Raw genomic sequence first — 22,917 nt, 5'->3', positions numbered from 1 at the left:
TCGTTTTCTTTCCTTAGCCTTTAACATATCCATCCGTTTATTAGCACTGCTATCTACATGTCTCTTTGACAGCGCCTCTTCCGAATGCACAGTGCTTCCCTTTCCAAGTGATGTGCACGGATATGGCACAGCTTTGTATCCAACTGCAATCATTTTCTGCAGGCAGCAAACACAATTATTACATAAATACAGGAGATGAGAGGAATAGAACTTTGTTGCTTATGGGCCAAACACGCAGGGCGATGTTTCTATGGAGACTTTCTTAGATATAAGAAGCAAAAGCAATTTGAGGACTACTGCCTGTAGAGCATCATCACCCACTGAGAGGAAGCCACACATTGCTTTTTTATTTTGACGGCAACCTTTTATTCTGGAAACATTGTCTTAATAAAGTTATACTTCTCCCTACAATCAGTCTTCTATCTGTGCCAGAATATGCAGTGGGCCTAAAATCAAGGTTTCTCACTGTTTGAGAGATTCATCTGCATAGGACCTTAAGTCTCCTTTCATTTATTAAAATCGTATTTCTTTCACTTTCTTGTCTTAATATTGAATATGATGTTGTAAAAAAAACCCTCACTAGTTCTACAATAGTTACATAAAAATGATTTTTTTATTGCTATTAATATATTTCTCTAAAAAAAGTAGGAAAGAATTTTTCAGTCTCAGGGGCAATTATATTATTATAATATAAGACTATTTAGTGATTTAAGCATGTCATTTCACGTGGACAAAATGTCTTAGTGGGCAATGGAAATATTAAATATGATAAATTATAATTTCAATCGTTAAACTATTTTCTACAGAATATTTTATAAAAGTTAAGAATTTCTCTCAACAAATGCCAGGATGAAAAAAAAACAAAACAAAAGTTTTTGTTAAACTTTAATAGAATTTCATTTTCAAAATGAACAAGCATACAAAAGGGTAAGTTATTCATAATTTCCTGCAAACCAGTGTATTAGTCAAAACAACCTGGAGCTCTCTGAACAGTGTTTTTGTTCATTAGCATTTGATTTATTGCAATGCATTACATGTATTAAAGTTTTCTGATTTAAAGCTCCAGCATTTATCATTTATTAGTGTAGCACATGATAAAAAGCTCTTGTATTTCCAGGTAAGGCTGGTACAGAAAGACCACTACGGCAACGTGGTGCCCTTCAAACATGAGAGCTTCTTGAAGGGTGACTTTGCCTGTTCAGAGTCCAGGGTTTGCGTGGCCCGGGTCTGTCGTTCAAGCCCATAGAGCTCGCAAGCACTGTGCAGTAGATAGGTTAACGTACACGTAGATACAGTTTGGGAAAAAACAGTAGTTTTGACAAGTTGAAATTCTTAAAGTTGAATCAAAGTCTCCTTTCTTTTTCCTAAATTTTGTTCTTGTGAGACAGAGTCCCCTAAATCCTGGAATCATTTTAAAAGAAAAAAAAAAACCCTCCTTTTTTCTTTAATTAGCAGTAAGATTTATGACAAGCTAGCGAAGGTTAGAAGAACCTGTTCTTTTCTGAGGCCGTTAAATTTGAGCAGTAAGGCCATTATCCCACCTCTGGCTCATTTCAGAGCAGCAGAACCATGGACTGGCTGTTTTAACTCTCACCTGAAAGAAGCTAATGCCTCACCATCCCCAGACACACTCGATTTGCAAAACATCACCTCAATGTTCATCTCATAAGATGTTTTTGTGAGGAAATAAAGCCACAGATGATTTTTTATTTTTTCCCCTTCAGGAGCACATATTATAAATACCATTTACCAAGGCGTGACAGTTCCTCTAAATATCTGTAAACTTTACTCTTTTCTACATTTTTTGTTCTTTCTTCATATTACCAGCACTCTCTTAATCTGCTGTTCACGTTTTCATCCAGACAGCACCCAAACAGAAGTGGGATCTGTGGTGTGAGATACACTCAGCTTCTCTAGCACGACATCCACGCTATTTTTAACGCTTCTGATTGGAAAAGGCTGAATTAGTTATCGTAGAGAGTTTACTGTTTTTAATTGCTGCAGTCATTTAATTGGCATTTTCACATTTATTTTTAAAAAATCAGAAATTAAGTACATGAAAACTAGTACCTACTTCTCAACCCTTTCTGACCAAGGTATAGTGAAACTCAAATAATTAAAGATTAAGATTTTAGTCTTCCTTCCTTCCAACTTGTTTAGACATTGATCCTTGGACTAAGCAGGTGAAAAATCCTTCCAAAGTGGCAAGGCAGAGGAAAATTAAGTTTACATTCTTGTTGCTTGATCAACTTGGACTGCTCCAGTGAAACAGTTTTCCAAAGCAAAATGTTAGTTTATTAAATGCAGAATATTCCACCGGAAAGTAATTTAAACAAAATTATATTCTGCCAGCTTGTCTGCTCTGATAGGCTGAAGGAAAAGACGACAGTTTGAAGAATATTTTTTAAAAATTCCAGAAGATCATAATTAAATGTAGCTTTAGAATTGCTGATCTTCTAGAAATTAAAAAATGCAAGTAATTCATACTCTGCTAAGACACTTCTTTAATAAGAGAATATCCCAGGAAATGGATATTTCAGGTTTTTACTGCCTTTTCATTTTATGTAAAGGCCAGAATTATTAATTTAACTTTTACATTACATATTAAATCCAAAATATCAGCATTTAAGGAATTCCTAAAGGTTGTCTCAGTCTATAGTCTCTCTATACTTGAACTGCCTTGATTGAATCAAAATCATGGGCTTCAAGGACCTGTGTTTTCCAACCCAGAATATCAGACCTTCAAGTTAAGGCTGTATAAACAATGTTTGGATTCACGTTTTTGACAGCATACCGTATTTGCTTGCCTTCCCCAAAACTCATGAAATATTGGCTCTTAAAACTGTCAGTGATTCTTGAAAGCACAAGTGCTTTTTTGGTTGAGGTCCAATTGTTTTAACAGGGTAAATCTCCGTATAATTTTCCCTTCCCTGGGTTTTTAAACTCCCCAGAAGTCTGTAGGTCTGTACATTAGCCTGCTCATTAATAGCGTAGATACAAAACCAAGATCAGGATCCTTTTTGTTAATAGAAGTTTTAATATCGATTTCAATACTGAGAGGGTTTGGCCTCAAAAATAGTCTCTGCAAGAGCAGCTCTGACCATGATCTCAGGGTTTGAGAGAGGGAGGAGACCACAGCTGGCCACTCCTGGGTGCCTGGGTGCTCCCCCCGGCCTGTCTCCTATAGCAATAGGTAAAGATAAAGTAGCAGTAAGTACAGACCAGATAGCTATACGTGAAGACGACAGGCCAGTCCCACTACCTCTGCCTGGTTTATTGCTGCGAACATGTGAGGAGAAAAGAAAGGAACCCTGGATGGAAAAGGGGCTTTAAGTTGCCACAGGCAGCAGGTTGTACCAGGGGAAAAGCAGCCTGGTGATGGATAGAAGAACATAGAAGAGAGGCTCAAGAGATGAGGATCAAAGTGGATCCTGGATCAGGGCTATGCTCTCTTCATTTTCCCGTAATATTTAATCCCTAAGGGCTGCAACGACCAAAGACCTCCTTTGTAATAATATTTACTGTAGGTTTTCCAACAAATTAGCACAAATGTTTGAAAATTAATTGAATATACACGGGTAAATAAGCATTAATATATATGTATCTATAATTAATAGAGACTAAATACTCTATAATCTTATTAATTTCAGAAGTCTTTAATGGAGCTCCAGGCTAAGCGTGAACTGCTGAGGCTACACTCTGCATGGTTAATAAAAATAATGCATATCTTCTTAAAAAAATAGGTTCAGCTGCAGAATGTGAATTCTTTAACATAAAAGCTCTGCATGTGTCTTCCTAGTAACATATCCCAAGATTTGTGTGCATCATAAACAAATACGTCTGTGGTATTATGAAGTGTAATTCCACTGTATTTGTTATTAGGAAAGGGAATAAGGTTTCCCATATGCTTTCACTATTATTTCTCTTCTAACTGGGAACATGCTGCCAGTACATTATCAGGAAATGAAAGCTACCCATCACTGCTGTAAAGATTGCAAGGTAGGCGTTACAGAGCAGCTCTGCGGTAAAGACCAGGGGGGTTTACTCTCAGCCTCCAGGCAGCAGGTACCTTTCAAAGCTCAGCAACAAGAGGCAAAGCCTCCGACTAGTGATGTCATTTGTTTGCTTAACACTAGGAAAAAATTTGAATTGACAATACATATTGATTTCAGGAGTTTATGATGATGTTTAGAAATTTCCAAAGATTAGGGTCTTGGCTGAGACTGGAATGTAAAAATCACTTACGCTCAACTTACTCTTTGTTTCCCCTTCCAAGATTTCATGAAGGATCAAAGGAAACTCCCTTCTTTTCCCTCGTGTGTTGATAGCTGATACTACAGTGGGCTAAGCCATAGGGGAAAAGAAACTGTCTTTAGAAAAGGGATTTTATTCCTCTTACTGTTATACTGTTATGGTTTACATTGGGGGGCACGGCCAGCAAGCCCCTGTATATCAGAATGAGCATTCTCCAAAGGCAATAACCGTCTGTTGCCATGAGGGTACAACAGGGCAGCATGGTGCTGGTTGAACACCCTTGGAACGCTCGCCAGGCTACAGTAAAATCACTTGCAACCGTTTAACTGACTAAATGTATTGGGGGAAAATTTTTAGCTGAAACATGTACTTTTGTGAGCACTCGTCCTTGCTTTCCCGTTGCTATACTGGACAAGCTTGTGTATGTGAAAAGCTACAGTTCGTCACAACATATATAGACACAGGTATGTGCCTGTAGATCTACATGTCCACAAGAGGCTGGAAAGAGCTCACTGTAGGACAGTTGAACAGTCTTCTAATGTTCTTCTGCCATTAAACTGATCAAACCCAGCTGAGAGTCATCATAAAGAAATATTCCGGGTTTAGTAATTTCAGTGGCTGGTGCTGTAGCCTCAGACAACAAAGGTTTGAGGTGTGCTCAACCCCAGCAGAGGAGAGAGGGGGCAAAGAAAGGGGAATGTAGGGCCTGTAGAAGAGCTTGAGGAATAAGGAAGCTTTTCCACAATGGAAAAATACCACCTGTCTTCTAGCCATTTCTCATCTTACAGTTGCAAATTCTTTTTGGGATTTGAATGTACACCTAGTCAAACAATGTCATTTGGGTAACAGAGCATTAGCCAAGTAAAACCTACCAGAACAATCCAGTATTTATGATTTTTGAACAGCTGTTCCCATATAAAGTAAATATACTGCACTCCCCCACAGCTAGGAGAGTAACAGAGCCTCTCGCTTCAGAAATGAGTTGAAATTTACTTTAACACCCATAATTAAAAGGTTGAGACTTTGCTGAACATGTTTTTCTCAGTTTAATGATCTGAAGTTACATGGGTTTGTACTTTACACTGCAAGTAGCTACACCGTTTTCAATCGGAATATTTAAAGTACTACCTATAATGACTGAGATCAAAAGCAACTAGACATAAAAATTAACTGACTCAGTAATGCCACTTTCTGCCTGCCACCAAAATGCATGTGAGTGGCTTTGAAACAGGAATACTTTTTAAATAAAAAACAAACATTCCTCCCACACACATTTTTGTGCATCTTTTGTTTTCTGAGATAATAAAATGCAAGCACTTAATGTGCTGGCGAGCTTAGCTTTCTTCTCTCATTCTAAGTGCCAGAAACTTATCCACCGTAAAGACTGACAGCTGGCGTTCTCATATATGTGAAAATAGAGAAAACCCAAAAACTTCAACCATTGTGAGACTTACGAAAGGATCACAAACGTTAGAAATACTGATTTTCACTGTATTATTATTGTCATTAGACATTATTATGCTTGGAATACATACCCTTCTTCTAGGGTGTGGACTGAATTTTTTCACCGAAAACTGTTCCCTGTGGAAGGCTCTATATGCCACAGGAATGTGTTTTTAGCCAAATGATAAGTTGGGGAAAAGAATTAAGAAATTTCAAAATTATGTTCCCATTCTCTTCCAAGCAGCCAAGAAAACATGTCGTAAAACACATCAGTAAACACACTGATTAAAAAATGCTTGCTAGAAATATTTACTCTCCCTTCCAAACAAATCACTTGGTGTACTTACAGCACAGCACAACATTCTTCCTGTGTAATTTAGAAAATCAAGGATGAGGAGCTTGAAGAGAGCACAAGCATACCTTTCTAACAGAAGAGACTTCCCAGATGCACGATGCTTGGGGAAATTCAATGCATTCCAACACCAAAAAAGGTTCTTTGTCAGAAACAGTTTTAGAATCCCCGGGGATAAATCATCCCTGTCAAGAATGATTTCAAGAATGATTTAGCAGTCTCTTGAAAGGGATGAGCTCCATTGGACAGTCAGAAATTCACCCAAAACCTCTTTTTCTCTCTGGTGGCTGAAATTCCCTACCAGACCTCTCACTGATAGGGCAAGGGAGCAGCCTTGCTCAGGGTCTTCTCCAGAGGCCAGGAAGCCAGATGGTTCTCTTCCCCACTCAGGTGACTTGGGACAGGCTGGCTTGCTGTGAGCACCTGCATGAAGTCAAACTGGAAGGGCCAGAGGGGACCATTGGGATAATTTGGTACAACATCCTAAATGACACAGGGAGTAGAAACTCATCCAGCTTCATCTGTCACAACCAGCAAAAGCCTGGACTCATCTGCTGCCCCTGGATCTGCCATGGGTTGTGGTGCCAGGTAGAAGGGCTCACTGTTATCAGAAGTTTCCTTCCTAGGAAGTCACTGGAAAGGCTGAAAGACTTCTTCATACTTTTCGACAATTGCATTGAAACACTTGAATTTCTCAAGAGTGCATGTTGGAGGTTTTTTCCCAGTTTGTATGCAAGAGGGACCTGAAGAAGGGCAGTACTTGAGTTTCGCTCCAAGTATAATTTTCCTACTTTTCTGAAAGGTGTGGTAATACTTTTTAACCATACATCTATGACATGAAGCATTTCCTGTAGCTCTTAGAAAGATTTGTTCCATATTTTACCTAGAAGTACTTACTTTTATGAATAAGTAACCTACTGGAACCTCTGAATTAGTTTAAAACAGTTGATTTCAAATTTGTCAGCCTCATTTGGTTATCTGGCTTGATTTTATTGGAGAACATACTAGCCTTTGTGTTTCTATTCAAGAGAATTTAGTAGAAACTTAACCATGGGCATTGCCATTTTGCTTTGGATCTTCCAGCTTCCTTCTCCAGGCAACTTACTATGCTGGCATCAAGTCAGGAAGGATAATAAAGCAGTGGTAAGCAGGAGAATTTTCTGGAATGGAAGGATTTTGAACCCAGTCTTGACAACAAAACAGGCTTTATCTCCCTATACTCTAAACTTGAAGGACGTGAGGATGGCAGAAGCAGTCTGGCCTCTGGTAAAGGAGATGAGTGTAGTGTAAAGCAAGAACATTTGCCTTGCAATTCCCTTTTAATTTTACAAAAAGTTCCAATTCTAGTTAACAAACAAGATCAAAACACTGAAATGAACTCCCTAGATTCTCCCTAGATAATGCAAGACGGCATCACAAAGAAGAAAGAAGGGTCAAAAAAGTTAAGCTCTGCTAGACAAGTATCAAACATCTCAAAAATATTAAAAAGCAGTACTTAATCCAAGTGATTTTTAAAGCACATTCTTATCCATCAAGATTTTGCAAACTCTGGTTTTCAGAATAACTGACAAAACCACAAAAGTGTCCACAGCACCACCATGAAAAGCTGGGTGATAGCAGTTTCCTAGTGAGCGTTCTTTTGTTCGAGAACAAAGAAGAATGTTGCACTGGCACAGATAGCTGTGAGCCTACTTAATTTTAGGGACTCCAATTCTAGCCCAGTTACACTTTTTACAGACTGCAGTCAGATGTCTAATTTCAAACCATTGAGGATAAAAGGGGACCTATAAAACAAACAGATCAATTAAACATAACTTGGGCTTTCTGTAAAGCAGAAGCATTCATAGATCATTGGAAGTAAACAAATGAGACCATGTGATACAGGTATGTTACTGGTAACTCAGACAGTAAATCTCCAAAGATTCTGGGAGCATCTCCACCAGTGTTCATGGAGCTCACAGGGACTTGGGGCTTTGTAGCTGCTGGCAGAAGGCAAAAACGCTGTGCCTGCCCAGCAGCCACCCTGTGCTGCCCAGGGAGGTGGTTCAGTCCCCATCCCTGGAGGTATTTGAAAGACATCTAGATGTGGTGCTCAGGGACATGGTTTAGTGGTGGTCTTGGCAATGCTAGCTTTATGGTTGGACTCAAGGATCTTAAGGGTCTTTTCCAGCCTTAATTCTGTTATTCTATGATGCTCCTCAGTATCCTGTTAACTTAGACTCCCTGGTTTCTGATTTTTACAGAGAGGGGGAGCAACAGACAGACTTGCAAATGGGAAAAAATAACAGATCACAGACACAGCTGGGGTATAGATGCTAGAAGTGATGTGAAAGGTATACAGAAACGATTCGAGTGAAAGATTTGAGATTTCCATTGCATACTTTAGAAGAGGTTATAAGGGAAAAGAGCAATTAATGTTAAGACAGACAACAAAATAGGCAAAGTCTACACACTTAGCATACAAGTTTAAAAATATCTGTTCACAGACAGAAAAAGGCTGAGAAGAGTCATGTTTCTGCTTTGCCCTTCTGCATTGTGGTATTTCGGACATTCTCATTTTTCACCACTAACAGCAGGAACAGGAACAAAGAAATTAGTAACTGCTGTGGTTTCCTTGTTCCCCCTCCCGGTTCGAAAGCTTTAGAAGCTCTTAATGTAAACATATGGAAGTAGACTCCTAAAGCCACTAGTTACATCCGTCATCGCGCTAACACGCCCATTCTGAAAACTGAAGGACAGACCTGAGTTTTCAGTCCATCACCTCTGTTCCAATCTCTCCTTTATGATTGAATGTGTGTTTAAAAAAAAGCTTAATACCACCACAATGCATACACATCTGTTAGTTTTAAGCAGTAAATTTAAAGTATAAGTTTGAGATGGCTGGTAAGAGTTCAGAATTTTGAGATAAATGTCCACAATGAGAATTTTAAGGAATTTTCATTCTTATGACAACTTACCCAAGTAAATGATTTCCAAGGGCAGTAGAGGAGCAGAAAACCACTCTGATTAAACCTTAGTACATCTCAATCCATAAATTAAAGACGACAAATAAGGTAGCCTCCATTAGGCCAGCTTAAATAATTTATAACAACTGAGTGCCCACCTATAACAGGCTGGTTTTTTTTATTGGGGTTTTTTTTTTTTTGCTTAAAGAAGCAATTCTGAACAACCAAGAAACAAGAGAAAGAAAGATACCACATACAACTAAAAGAAAATGCAGTCGTTTATGTTACTTGTCCTTTAATCTGTATTTATATCATGCCAAAGAAGGGAGACTTCGATCTTTTTTGACACAGCCTAAACATTACTTGAGAGGAATTGTAAATACCAGTCCCTGTGTTTTACTATTAGTGACATACAGCACAATGACTGACACCAATACAGTTTGCTGCAAGAGGATCACGATTGCTGAACATGAATTTTTCATTAATATCCTATTTTAAATCTTGATGTTGTCCCTTTAAATCCTTGAGCTCGTTTTCCCCGTTCAATACTTATTTTGGTTTTTTTTTTGTGATTCATCAGAGCTAGATGATGGTTCTGCCTCTGCCTTTCTGGCCTCTTTCATGCTAGCACTCCAACAGAATTACAGACAGACAAATCCCACCTGCCTCGTGTAGATGTGGATACAGGGCAAGACCTAAGAAGCATCTCTTCTTTCCTTGAACTGGCCACGCAGAACTGCAGCCATAGGGAGCGTGGGAGCTGGGGCTTTTTGCTCTTTAGACACCACACAGCCTCTGGAAGCAGCAGAAAACAGCAGAAAAGAGCGTAAGGCTGTACTCAGTGCTCCCCAGGCAGCAGCCAGCAAAATTATCAGACTGCAGAAGCAGCCTTCGTCTCCATTACGGGTTGGGACATTGCTCTTGGCAGAGGAAAGGCTCTCATGGCAGGGCTGGCTACCTCCACGCTGGAGGAAGCACAGAGCAGCTCCTCCAAACTGGCATTCCAAGCTTGCATTCAGTGCAGGCTATGGGCAGGAGAAACCAGCTTAGCAGTGGGGCAGCATCCTGCCACTGAGATCTGCCACGAAGTCAAAGCCCAAGTTAGGAGAGTTTGAGACCCCAGTTCAGAGATAGATCCAGGCACAAGACAAATAGACCCTTATGTCCAAGGGAAGAAAGAACCAGCAGAGAAATTTGCAGACTTGACCTGTTTTTCAGACAAACATCTCTCAATGAAGGGCTACCTTTGCTGACTCTGTGGGGAGGCAACCACACCATTGCTGCTGAACAGATTAAAAGAGAGATAGTGGGGAAATCTCACATTTCAGCATATTTGCCAGCATGGTCTGCAACAACAGGAGGAGAAAAGGTTGATGGACATCAAGTAGATTCGTCAGTTCGTTCCCAGAAAGCTGAGCTATTACTACAGCCCAAATTCTGGCTCAAATGATAAACAGTTGGTTGTGACACTGCTAGTGTTGATATTGCTGTCACATTACAAACAAGGCAGAAGGGGCCATGCCCCTGCAAGGACACCGTACCTGGCTTGTAATCTCATCCAGACAGCAAAATACTTAGCACAGTTTTCCACTGAGTGGGCCGGTGGCCTGGGAGAAGATGGGACAGCTATTTAAATTACACTAAGCGTTCCTGATCATGTTGTTTATTTTAAAAACTGAATCAAAAGTCCTTCATCTACAGCTGGCAGATTACCTTCTCCTGATTCTCAAGCCTGAATAGCCTTTCTCCAAGAGATCTCTTTTGCTGAAAATGCTTAAGCTTTTGAAAAATCATAACTGATAAGAAATAAACTCCAAGCCTCTTCACTGCCCTGCTGAAAGTGCCACTGGCTCCTGTGCCTGCTGCATGCAGCCTGCCGAGAGGGACCTTGGTCAGCAGTGGGGCTAGTGCCCGCAGGCTGACCCCCGCAGCTACAGGGAATCACCATCCCTTCTCAGCTTGGGCACACGCTGTTTTTTTCCCCTTCCAGGATATTTGGTTAGTATTCCTAAAAAAAAAAAATCCTTGAGAATCAGTAGCGATTTATACTAAAGACTCTCAGCGATTTCCCAAACAGGCTGTAAATCTTTGCAGCAGATACCACCAACACAGAACAGCCATCACTGCTAGCTGGTAACCACTGCAACCATACCCTGCTCCGACAGTACCAGCACCAAGTCCCATGGCTGTTCACCACCCTACCTAATGCCTTTGATCCTCCCCAGCCACATACTGCTGGAGAATTGGAAGCAATTACATATATTAATCTATATGGTCCTGGTTAAACTAATTTCTGCTTTTTAACAACGTTCTTAATTTTTAATTTATACTTCTTGCCCTGTCAGACTGTCCCCTTGCTCTTCATTTGAGCTTTTTGGTTGTTAGATCTTCTAACACATAAAAGACAGTTGCTTATGAATTCCTTTTTCCAAAAAGACAGGCTGAACAATTGCCATGGCTATTTATTTGCCTGCACCCACACGTGTGCGGTTGGTCAAGGTACTCTCTCACTGCCAGGGTATCCGTGTCGCTGTCCTAGCATCATCTCTTCAGTAGTACTTAACTAAATGCCACCTTCTGAGTTCTCAAGCGCTGTTATTAGCCAGTTAGTCATGAGTGGCTAGTATGTTCAGTTCAATATCACCTCATTCATCTCATTCAGCTCAAACGAGCTGAACTTGTACTGGAACAGATGCATTCCGCTGTACTGACTTAAATGCAATTAGACTCCTAAGAGTTTTCTGACTTTAGGGAGAGAGTTACAAAATAGCAGCAGAAGTAGATCTGAAAAGTTTGCTATTCCACTGATAAAGGAAAAATAAGCTTTTCTGTTTGCAATAAACATGTTACATATGCAAGCAAAACATGACTTTTTTTCGTGCTTCAAATAAACCGACACATTGTCTCAGACCTCACACGAAGACAGCTACTCAAGGGAAATGCTGAACAGACTCAAGTAATAGCTCTATAATAAAAAATAAATCCGCAGGCAGAGCTGGCTGTGTTCAGCACCATCAGAGACCTTCCTGTTCACTATTTATATCGCTCTATAGATTAACATAGCACTTCTCAGAAGTAAATAGAAAAAGAGGTGAGGTCCCATCCGTCAAAAAGGCAGGGCAATCACCCAAGCCCTGCTCGTGGTGCTGGGTGTGGTGAGAGGTCTGCACCCAGCAATGGGAATTACACCATTTGTGTAATGCACTGGGTGAAAAGCATATTCAGAGGGAATGTAAATCTGCAAGGGTTGACAGTTGCCTGTTGATCCAACGCCTGGTTAACAGACTTTTTGAATCAGTTTCTGCATAAGGTAAACAGTACAAGTGATTTCAAAATCCTATTAAGGATTGGACTATCCTCTCATAATCTAGCCAGTAAGTCACTAATATCAATTTGTTGTAATTCCTACACTATACTACTGAAGAATTCTCTATTAAAATTCTGTTATAAGCACATGAAGTGGGCTAAAATCCTCACCACATCAAAATCAACAACTCCGCTTCACTGGGTTTATAAATTCCTCACCAAGGTGTGGTTTGAGAAATGCAGATACAGCTTATTTTATTGTCCCCCTTACGGCAGAAATTGTGCTCCAAACCGAAAGCTGAAACTAAGGAACCTGGAGTCCTGGTGTCACAGTGACCCTATCACTGATGTCAGGCTAGACATCACTTTTTTTTATACAGTTGTCCTATCAGAAAAACAGTGACCAGCTATTTCTCACCATCCTTGATGGTTACTGTCATTATTACTCTTTCATGGTAGTGCTATGAATATTGCATTGGCTTTGAAGATTGCTGAGACCACATCAGGCATTGTCAGATTTTTTTTCCTAGCAGATTTTAGGGAGGGAGTAAAAGCAGGAAGAGGCAATCAGATATCACATCCTGACAGCAGCTGCTTGTAGCAGAAAGAAACATTGCTGAAAGTATTCTTTACTTTTTTTCCCTCTACAAATTTTCAGCTGGAAATCAAGAGCAAAACTACTACTTTGTAGTCCTCCAGCTTCCACAGACCACCAGCAAATTGCTGCATGGAACAGCTTGGGAATTAACCTCAGGGCTGTTTAACTCCAAAAGCATTAAGGACAGATGTTAGGAACAAAAATGAATAAATGCATTAAAAGACTTCTTGCTATTAATAACAATTACGTACCACAGAAGCCTGAGAAAACTGTCTAGAAGTGAAAAATACAGGGAAAATTTTCATCAAATCTTAAAGTAATTTTGGCTGGAAGGGATTTCTCGAAGTGATCTAGTCTAAGCCCCTGCTCAAAGCAGAGGTAACTTCAAAGTCAGATCAGATCAAATCTCAAAGGACACAAATTCCCCAGCCTCTCTGGGCAACCTGTCCCAGGCAAAAATCCTGTTTACAAAGCACTGTATATAAACATCATGTATAGAAAAATTTACTGTAAAGATGATCTATGTTTATGTACTTGCACATATTTTATATCTACAGCACATATAAATAAATAGTAATGTGTATATAGTGATCATATATATATATTTTATGCTCAAACACACCCAAGAAAAAGCAATGCAGCGGTAGAACTACTACCCAGCACTAGGATCCATTCCCAAATGAATGATGACTTTGAGTAATGGCAAGTTAGCCCATTTCTGACAAGATTCTCAGTCATGTCCCTCAGATGGTGATGGGGCGACGTAACCTTGGCCACGTAGCCCTGGGATGCCAGACACTGGCACATCCTCCTGCGCCAGAAGCACTTCCTAGAATGAGTCTGTGGAAATAAAATAATTCATGATGACAGCAAACTATAGATACACTGAAAAGCAGAAATATCTAGCTTCCTCTCCTTCCCTTGATCTCCCAAACTGCTTGAAAAACTACATCCTTTCTCATCTGCCCTCCACATTGTGCTGTCCTCATTGACAGGCTACGTAGTAACTTGGGCAGCTCTACCTAGACGAGTGCCCCGTAGGTTAGGGACCCTGGGCACCACAACCACACAGATCCCTGCCACAGAGACAGAAGCCTCCAGAACTTTGAGTTTTTGCTAGTTCCCAAAATTCACATTCACCATACTGCCTCTGGAAGGCCGCATGCATGACCAGGAGCCTGAAGGAAACCTTGGTCTTCCACACAGGGCTAATGTTGAGTCCTGCAAATCTTGGGTCCCTCCTAGGCTTCTCTCAATGCTCTCTCGCATATTCAGCAGCTTCTGGGAAGGTCACCGAAACACCTGCAAGGGTCAGGAATTTGGTTCAGTTTTGCAGAAATAATGTTTAAAGTTGTTTTAAGGACATATTGACAGTTTCAGTTTTCATGCTAAACAATGTCCATCTTTCACAAACTGTTAGGATTTTCCTCCAAAGCAAGATTTTAAGTTTTCACCAGCTGTTCTCATAGACACTGGTCCCTTCTTTCCCAAATATCCTTCCTGTCTCTAACAGTATGACCTGGGATGTGAGCAGTTTCTCGGATGAGAGGCGTATGATCCGATGTCTGTTAGCCTGCCTTTAAGATGGTGACCAGGTACAAAATGCTAGACAGCATCTGTGTATTAGTTCCTATAATTAATTCTGGTTTGGTTTGACTGAAGTTTCCACTTGGTATTTTCCAAGAAAGGGATCACCGATCCCCTTGACATGCATTTGCACACACACAAACACATGGTTGTGTGTACCTCTGTCTCAATACAATCAGCCCCTGACATTGATCACATTCGCCTCACTTTCCCCTGTAAGAAATAGGAGATTAGGTTTGGTTGGCTCTATAAGTCTGACATCTGTCCTCTGCACCCTATAAATCATTGCACATGCAAAGAAGGGCTCATGCTTTAGCAGTAGTATTGATCCACACAGACCTTTGGGTTAGGAGTAAAGCCTCTTTAATTACTTTGGCTGACTTTCAGGGTTGTTTGGGTTTTTTTCCCCAATGTCTCAGGAAGACTAGTACAATGTTGTAGTGTTGTTACCACTTAGCTCAGATTCTTTGGTCCCCAGAGAAACACCTTCTACCTCAGCCTGGCCTGCCCATACTTAGCATCAAAATCACAAAAAGTCATTCTTTACCTTCTCTAAGGATTTGATAACCTCTACACTTTCCTTAGCCAGAGGTGTTTTGACCTTTAATTAAAAGGAAAATTTGTTGTCTTCCATTCAGAAGGCAGCAAATAATGAACTCATTAAAATGAGGTTAGTGTTCAGGCCTTAGAGCAATAAGAGCCGAAGTCTCATTAGCAGCTAACAATCCAGAACATAGCACATAAATAAACCTAATATGGCAGAGCAAAATGCCTTGGTGCATTAAATTTGAGCAGAATCAAATGTTTACAGTCAATGATGTCTGGGGCATGAAGTTTTAATGTACTTAATAGAGGAAAGCAAATTGCTTCCTATTAGGCATGAAATGTTACTGGAGAAATGGCCCCAAAAAGTGTATTACGTAAATGAAGGATAGAGTTATAATTAACAAGGACATAGCGGGAAAATATCACTTCCTCTTAATAGATGCACCAATTATGAAGAATAAAGACACAGCAACTTCAAATCTACAAAAGTTAATTGTATGGATTAATGTAAAGGACTGCTGAAAGTAAACACAAAACAAAGAAGAAACCTTGTCTTGTGGATGTCACAGAGAGAAGCCTCATTGACAAAGCAAAGAATCAATTGATACAACAAAACCCACGAGTTTTGAGAGATTCCAGGCCATTAAGGTTTTGTATTTGAAAGCACAGCTTGGATTACCTTAAAAAAAACTTGGACTTTGCTTAGCCAGACACTGAGACATTCCTGTTGGTCCATGTGCAGGTGTGCTCCGTGGTTCTTTCCTTGGAGAACAATAATTATTTAGCATGATCTATTTAACTGCCCAAAAAGAAAACAACGGTGAGTTCCAGCTGTTGCTTTAACACACTCCTATGAATTCGATAGGGAACGCTAATCGTATTTTCACATGCAAGTGGCTTTCCTCCACTTACAGCTCTTTAAAGCCCCTGTACTCAGAGGGGGGAAAAAAAAATCATCTCACTGACTCTGAGGAAGAGAGACACACTGGCAGATAGAACTTAAATACAGCGGTCAGATGAAATATCCAGGAGAAAAAAATCTTCTCTACAAAAAAAGATACCTCATTTTTTTTCTTTTAATCCACATTCATCTATATGAATTGAAGTTGTGGGCAGTGCCTACTACTTCTCCCTCAGTGAGGGCAGCAAAGTCCTGAGGTCAGCACGCGGTGGGGACGAGGATGGGATGGGAACACGTGAGCCCCCAGAGAAGGAGGGCCACCAAGAAGAGGTGGGGACAGCACAGCAGAACCAGGCAGAGTGCCAATAGCTGTGTTGGCACCTAGCATCAGGTAAGATTTCCAGCTGTTAAAATTCAATAATCCTTCTCCATCCTGCAAAATCCTTCAAGAATAAAATAAATACCTTCCACCTCGCTTGAGGGCTGCTCAAGTCCTGGAAAGGTTTCTGGCACTGGATGCCGAGGATGTGGAGCTCCTCTGCCCTGCACCATCCAGGAGCCAGAGGCCTGCTCGAGCACAGCGTCCTCACAAACAGGCAAAAAAGCAGGAGTTCAGCCACTCGGGAGAGTGCGAGAAGGGTGATGGAAGAAAGTTGTTTGCTCTTCTCCTGCCTCAGCACTTCTCCATGCTGCGTGCTGCTACGGTCTGTACCTACAGGAGACAAACATTGTCATTATTGACCACGCAAAATGACCAGCGAAGGCAGCATGGGTCAATAGCAACTTTGTTTGGCTATATGTTTGTTAAAAATAGGAAGGCAGACCCTAAACAGACACTGGTTTTTATGCTAAGGATGTGAAAAATGTTAACCCTCCCTCTACAAACAGGCAATTAGCAACAAAATAAGTTCAGACTGACTTAGCTGACAATATCTTCTTAGTATTAAAATTAGGTGAGGTCATGAAAATGAACTTCAGCTACATATGATATAAATTCATGTGCATGTGTAAAAATTGCAATAAAAAACATTTTTAGCACCAAGCCGACTCCAGTTTGAGTGACAGATTTGCCCTTTGGACAGGGAAAAAGGCTTGACACGCTGTGGGTTACAGGATTTACATCTTAATCCTTGCTCTGTGTTTTTTAATGAGACCTCGCCGGGCTGGAAGGCTTCTGCCTATCCCGCAGTTCTGTCATCTTATTGAGATGGGAGTGTGAGGGAAATCAGAGAGAAAAAACAGAGTGAGATGAAGATGTTTGTTTCGTGTACCTTTTTACACTTTATGTTAAATGACAATAATCTCTCAAGATGTTCTTTCCTCAAAGGAAAACTGAATTGATTTTGCTCAGCCCATCAGTCTTCCTCAACATATATAAAATACTCTAGATAGCTTGGAAAATTATTTTCTAAAATATAATGACTCCGATTCTATGCTTTTGACTTTAATGGTGTCAATTTAGTGCCAGTTTTCACCAACTGGGGGTTTCCTCAATGTCTTAGCTAACAGTGGTGTTGATCTCTAAGGCTTTACATTTAGTGAACACTTAGTTGTTAGTTATCATGTAAATATAGTCCCACAAACGAAATTGTCACAGGATTGAAATAATCAACTTATTGAATGCCTGGCAAGATAGGCTGGAAAAGATACTGCTATCTTAATATTTAATGCTAAAGCAAAGACTTACTGTCAGTATATGACTCTGTTTCCTTTAGCAAGGAAGGAAATTTGCTTGGTGACTCGCAGCCGATAACCACTTTGTTTTACATCCTCCTTAACACCCAACAAATCTTTCTATTTAAAAAAAGAAGGCAGATGCACACTGTCAGACCATCTTTTGTATGCCACTTCCGAGCTGCCTGGCACCCGAACGATGCCTCTTGAGAAGGCGGCTGGTAGCAGATGATGCTTCAGAAGAGACTCGTCCTCCAACATGCAGGGTGCCCAAATATCTGTGTAATTAGGAGGGAGTCAGTAACTTGAAGAAGTTAGTGTCCTACAGCAAATGCTGACAGTAGCTGACAGCACCTCCTGACCCATTGCCCTGCAAAGGAAACATGATAAATCATGAGACCTCAGAAACCTGACCTGCTTAGTTCAGCTCCGCTCTGGACTAGGATTGCACGGGCCATCAGTCTGCATCTCAGCTGCTTCAAACCTGGTTTCATCATTTACACTGGACTGGCAATACTTTTGGGTTTTGTTCACAAGGAGAGTTCATCGTTGTTGTTTTTTAAATAAGACCAGTGGGTTGTACAAAAAGGTAAAGCTATTTTCCTGTAATGTTACGTGAACTTACTAATGACCACACGAAATGTAATTTTTTCAAATGAAAGGAAACATTAGCTGGACTTGGACTGTGTGTAAACCACTGCATTCATTTTGTCTTTGAACTGTGTAAGAACATGAACACTCGACCAATAGAAATGTTATTAATAGATAACGGGAAAAGGTCTCAAGAGCCACATAACGGAGACACGGAAAATTGATGAAAAGAGCACTTATAACCCATTCAACATTGGCAAGACCAATAGGGAGATAAATGCACTATCCATCTCACATATGTAGCACGTCCAAAGTACGTGGGCCGGTGATGGAAGGTGGACAGATAACTGTGCAGCAAGGACTATCTTTAGAAGCAGCACAGAGCTGACAACTAATGGTAAATGTAGATAGCTCACATGGCTGAACCATCTTTTCTTTTTCTCTAGTGGTTGGAAATGCATCCAAGAAAAAATGAATAGGTGACCAAGCCTACACCTATTTCTTCTATAAGCAACACCCTTTTCCTCCATTTCATTTAGATTGGTCTTATCTTTTGCTTGGAGGAGAGAATAAAATTAAACAGGGATGCAATGTCTGACATGGACACTACCTCTACCATAGGTCCAAACTGGAGTTTTGCTCATTCACACTTAAGCCTGAATTTGGTATTCAGACACAAAATGTTTCTGCAGGTAAGTGAATCCCACTGCCTCCACATCGGATGGCACGTAGTATTCCTAATTTTACTTTGGGTTTTAAGCACATTTTATCAAGCTTCTTTAATACCCCAAAGCATGGGTGACTTATTGCTGCCTCTGAACGGCTGGATTCAAGTCCTGCCATGGATCACTGCAAACAACGTATAGTATCTTGGTGCGGGTTACAGAACGTCACCGACTTTGGTACTTAAGTAGTATTACTAGCATTTCTAAACCATCTAACTCGGATGGAACACATTAAGCTCACTGTAATAGTCTTATAAAAAAAAGAGTAAGCCCGAAATAAAATGTGAAACATTTAACACTATCTTTTTTGTATCTCCGCAGTTGGACACAACATTTAAAATGAGGCATTCCAAAAATTAATATTCATTTTTCTAAATACATGTTAATTTCTTATTTATTTCAGGCTTTACTAGAGACTCAAAATTTACTGCGCACTCAGGTTGCAAATTTTACCTTCAACCTTGGATTTTCAGGAAAATTTTACCACACAGGTAAGAAGGAACTTTATGCTCTCAGGTAGCTGCAGTTAAATAGGTGACAGGATTTTCAACCTAGCTTTAAACATGCCCTTTTCCAGTAACACTTTGATTCAGCAGAGCAGTACAAAATACCTGCTTCACCATTTTAGCATCCAGTGTCTAACTCCATGCCCAAAGGGGCCAAGGCACGCTACAGATGAGCTTCTCTGGAAGAGACAGATGCCCTTGGTGCTTTTCTGAGAGGTGTGTGGTGGTAAATCTTAGCAGCTGCTGTGCCTCCTTTGCCGTAAGATCTCTATAATGCCACAAAAGACAGGACAGCACAGAAGACATACTAAAGTTTTTCCAGTATCATAGGTGTGATGAAATACAAAAGATTTGAAAACTTCTGAAGAGGCAGAAGTGTTTGACTGGGACGCACAAGATGTTATGACTGTAAAGGCAATTTATCTCAGTGGTCTGCAAATCAAGAGGGATGATAAAAGCAAAACAAGATGAAAAGAAATTTGTATTGAAACTCTGCTCCTTTCACACTCCATGCAGTAACAAGTTGCACACTTGCACTCTGTTTCTGTGGAAGATTAGGTGCTTTTATATCTCCTCCTCCTCTTCATGACTCCTTTCTCTTTTGCTCCATTTCTCCACAGCACAATGCCCCCTTATTTTTTTTTCCTCCCTCCTCCCTCACCTTCTCCTTAACACTTTGCTGCACCTCTGTTGAGGCTTCCCTCTGCTACCACTGAGCCATGCTGCTTCACAGTACTGCTAAGGCAAAAAAAGACATACTCAGTGATTCACTTCAAAGGAGACATCTCCCATCCTCCTCCTTTCCAAATCCCATACCCTTCCCACCTTTAAAGACCAGCTCCAAAATCCTCAGCTGTCAACCCTTTCAGCTGCCTTTAGTGACACTCCCTGAGTGATGCTAGGGAAGCTGAGAAGCTTATCTGGAGCGGAGGAGGAAGCATTATAGCAGCAAGAGGATGGGAGGGTATGTCTAAAAGCTAGGAGCGATGCAGTGCCAGCTGTCACGGGCCATGAGGTAGCTGGAGTAAGGCAGGTCACCCCTCTCAGTCGAGGCATAGCAGGACTCCCCCGTTCATTGCCAGTATTTGAAAGCCAAACACATGAGTTTACCCAGCTCTTACGTCTCTATTTCAGCACCCGTTGGGAGAGTACAGAGGTCCCCGAGAGAAGGGAAGACGAGGCAGTATTTGAGGGATGAGCAGAGAGAAGAAAAAACAAACTACGTATTTGTATCACTGTCACTTTCAAAGTCCAGGCAGTTTTTCCCCGTGTGCAAGCACATAATGCTAAGCAACTGCTGCCCAGGAAACCTTACAGACTAAAGATACAGGCTGGAGAGCCTGAGAAAAATGAGAGGTAGAGAGATGGAATTAGTCGCCTGGAGTCATATAACAAGCCGGTGGCAGACCTGTGATTAGAGAGCAACTTTGGAGACAACTTCAGTATTCTCCTCACTTGATCTTGACCTGCCTGTGTAGTTACTTCTTCTGGAGATTAATTGGACACACGCATAATACTGCAAAATAAACAAAAATAGCCCAAGGCTCTGAGCCGCTCGAAAGTAGGATGCTGCTCAGTTGTGGCCATCTACAGAGTAAAGCTGTTATCAGCCATTACAGCGTCCACTGCAGAGAAAGGTAATTCAAGCAGTGGAGAAAGTAGAAAAAGAGATGATTTATTATCAATACTATGACATACCAGACAGTGGCTGGCACCAAACATGCAGCCTTTCTACAAAAAAAAAAATCAAACCCCTGACCTGTCAATACATTTTTTTCTTCATTCAACCCAACAAGCTCCATATTGTTGTCACAGGTCTTCTTGCCCAGCTGATGTAAAGGTGACCAATTTCAGATTTGCTGCTGCTGTAGAGAGAAAACAGGAGAATGTGCACGTGTGCCTGTCCTGCAAAGGCTCTCCAGGCTTACAAAAATAGCACAGAGCTACTCAACAGAGGCAATGACACACGTCAACTCTTTGAGGGACCTGCTGCTACCTGTACTTAGTGATGCATCAGAGTTCAAGTGAACACTTCATTTACAGTTCAGTGGTGGCATTTTGTCATATCAGCTTAGTAGAAAGACTTGAAAGTATTCTCCATGCAATATACACTTTATTGACTCATTATAAATAAAACATGGAAAGGTATTCTTTAATTACTGTAAGTGTGGCTTGCTTACCCAGAGAGGCTTTTATTGTCAGATATTCAGCGTGTTTTATTAACACACTGCAATTGCTGTGCCTTACTGACTTCCTTAAAGGGTGATTTTTTTCTCTCCTTTCCAAAACTTGGATCATTTTAAAACTACAGGAAGGAGATCAGCATGCAAATGTGTTGGCAGATTAAACAGTTATACATTTTTGTCAGAAGATGTTGCTGACATCTGTACTACAAATACCGATTGTCATCGGTATGCCTGTGCACAAGTAGCTCATCATCTCACCACCACCACCGTTCCCTTCTGTGGCACTGGTAAACTACGCACTGCAGAAGCCATTAGCAAAAAACTGAGTAGACCCTGTTAGTTATGCAGTTTTAGCAAACACTTTCTACTTGTTTATGCTGTGGCAACAGAAATTAAGACGTTCTCAGGGTTTGCATTTAAGATTGATAAGATTATTGATAGCAACTTCAAACTTAGTTTCAGTTTTGAGCTCGAGTCCTCTAAACTATGGTTTTAATTTTAAAATATGGGATTATTTATCATGGACAAACTTTGAAGTATTACCTACCTGTGTTAAGTGCACACTGCATCTCAAAGCAGATACATGTTCACCTCCTTGATTGTAGGTCTCCTGCATTTTCCAGGATTCGTATTAAAATAAAAATAGCAAGTTAAAGAGTGTTGACTGTACAAGAAATTAAAACCTAAAAATCCCTTGTTTTGCCTCCAATACCCTGAATAAGGGATAGGGCAGAAATATTTCAACATAAGCACTCACCAAACATTCCATTAAACCTTTGCATGAGCTTTTTTTGAAATAATGCTACTTACGAATTTATAAAGTCAAACACTCTTTTTAAAGGTTTGTAAAGAAAATTACCCTCAATAGCAACACCACCACCAAAAATTAAACCTCCAACCATTCTGTTTCAGCTCTACTATTACAGGGTGTGGTTGTTTTTCTTTAAACTGGAAAAAAGTGCAAAGTTTGACTAGTTGTATCTAAATTTGCAAAGAAATTAGTAAGAAAAAATAGGATTTTCAATTAGAGTTTTTGATAATTAAACTATTTCAAGAACCACACTACTTCAAAAGTTAATAAGGCACTAAATTATACTTTGACCTAAATCTTAGGTTTAATGATTGTAGTTCTTGATATATTTCAAATATCCACTTTTTCCCTCTCCATCCCTACCCTCAGTTTTCTACCTTCTACCAGCTAGCAAAGAGATCTTCAATGGCTACACAAACTCCTGTCCCTTTCTCTTCTGCTCTCTTTTGAAAGCCTATGTTAAGTTTCTTCCCCCAATCACATTTCCTTTGC

The 22,917-nt window shown here is 40.4% G+C and overlaps 1 protein-coding gene across 1 annotated transcript in view; it reads left to right on the top strand.

Annotated features, from left to right (window-relative positions):
- The window catches only part of LOC104376539 (N-heparan sulfate sulfotransferase 4), an 81,802-nt gene that overhangs the window by 10,287 nt on the left and 48,598 nt on the right, over positions 1 to 22,917 (top strand). The window contains exon 2 of the mRNA XM_086611589.1: positions 19,326 to 19,413. Within this exon, the coding sequence (XP_086467715.1) occupies positions 19,326 to 19,413 (88 nt within the window). The remainder of the gene's footprint in view (positions 1 to 19,325; positions 19,414 to 22,917) is intronic.

This window comes from Tauraco erythrolophus, chromosome 5 (assembly GCF_009769465.1).
Source record: "Tauraco erythrolophus isolate bTauEry1 chromosome 5, bTauEry1.pri, whole genome shotgun sequence".
NCBI classification, from domain to species: Eukaryota; Metazoa; Chordata; class Aves; order Musophagiformes; family Musophagidae; genus Tauraco; species Tauraco erythrolophus.
This window is presented reverse-complemented; position numbering and strand designations above follow the sequence as displayed.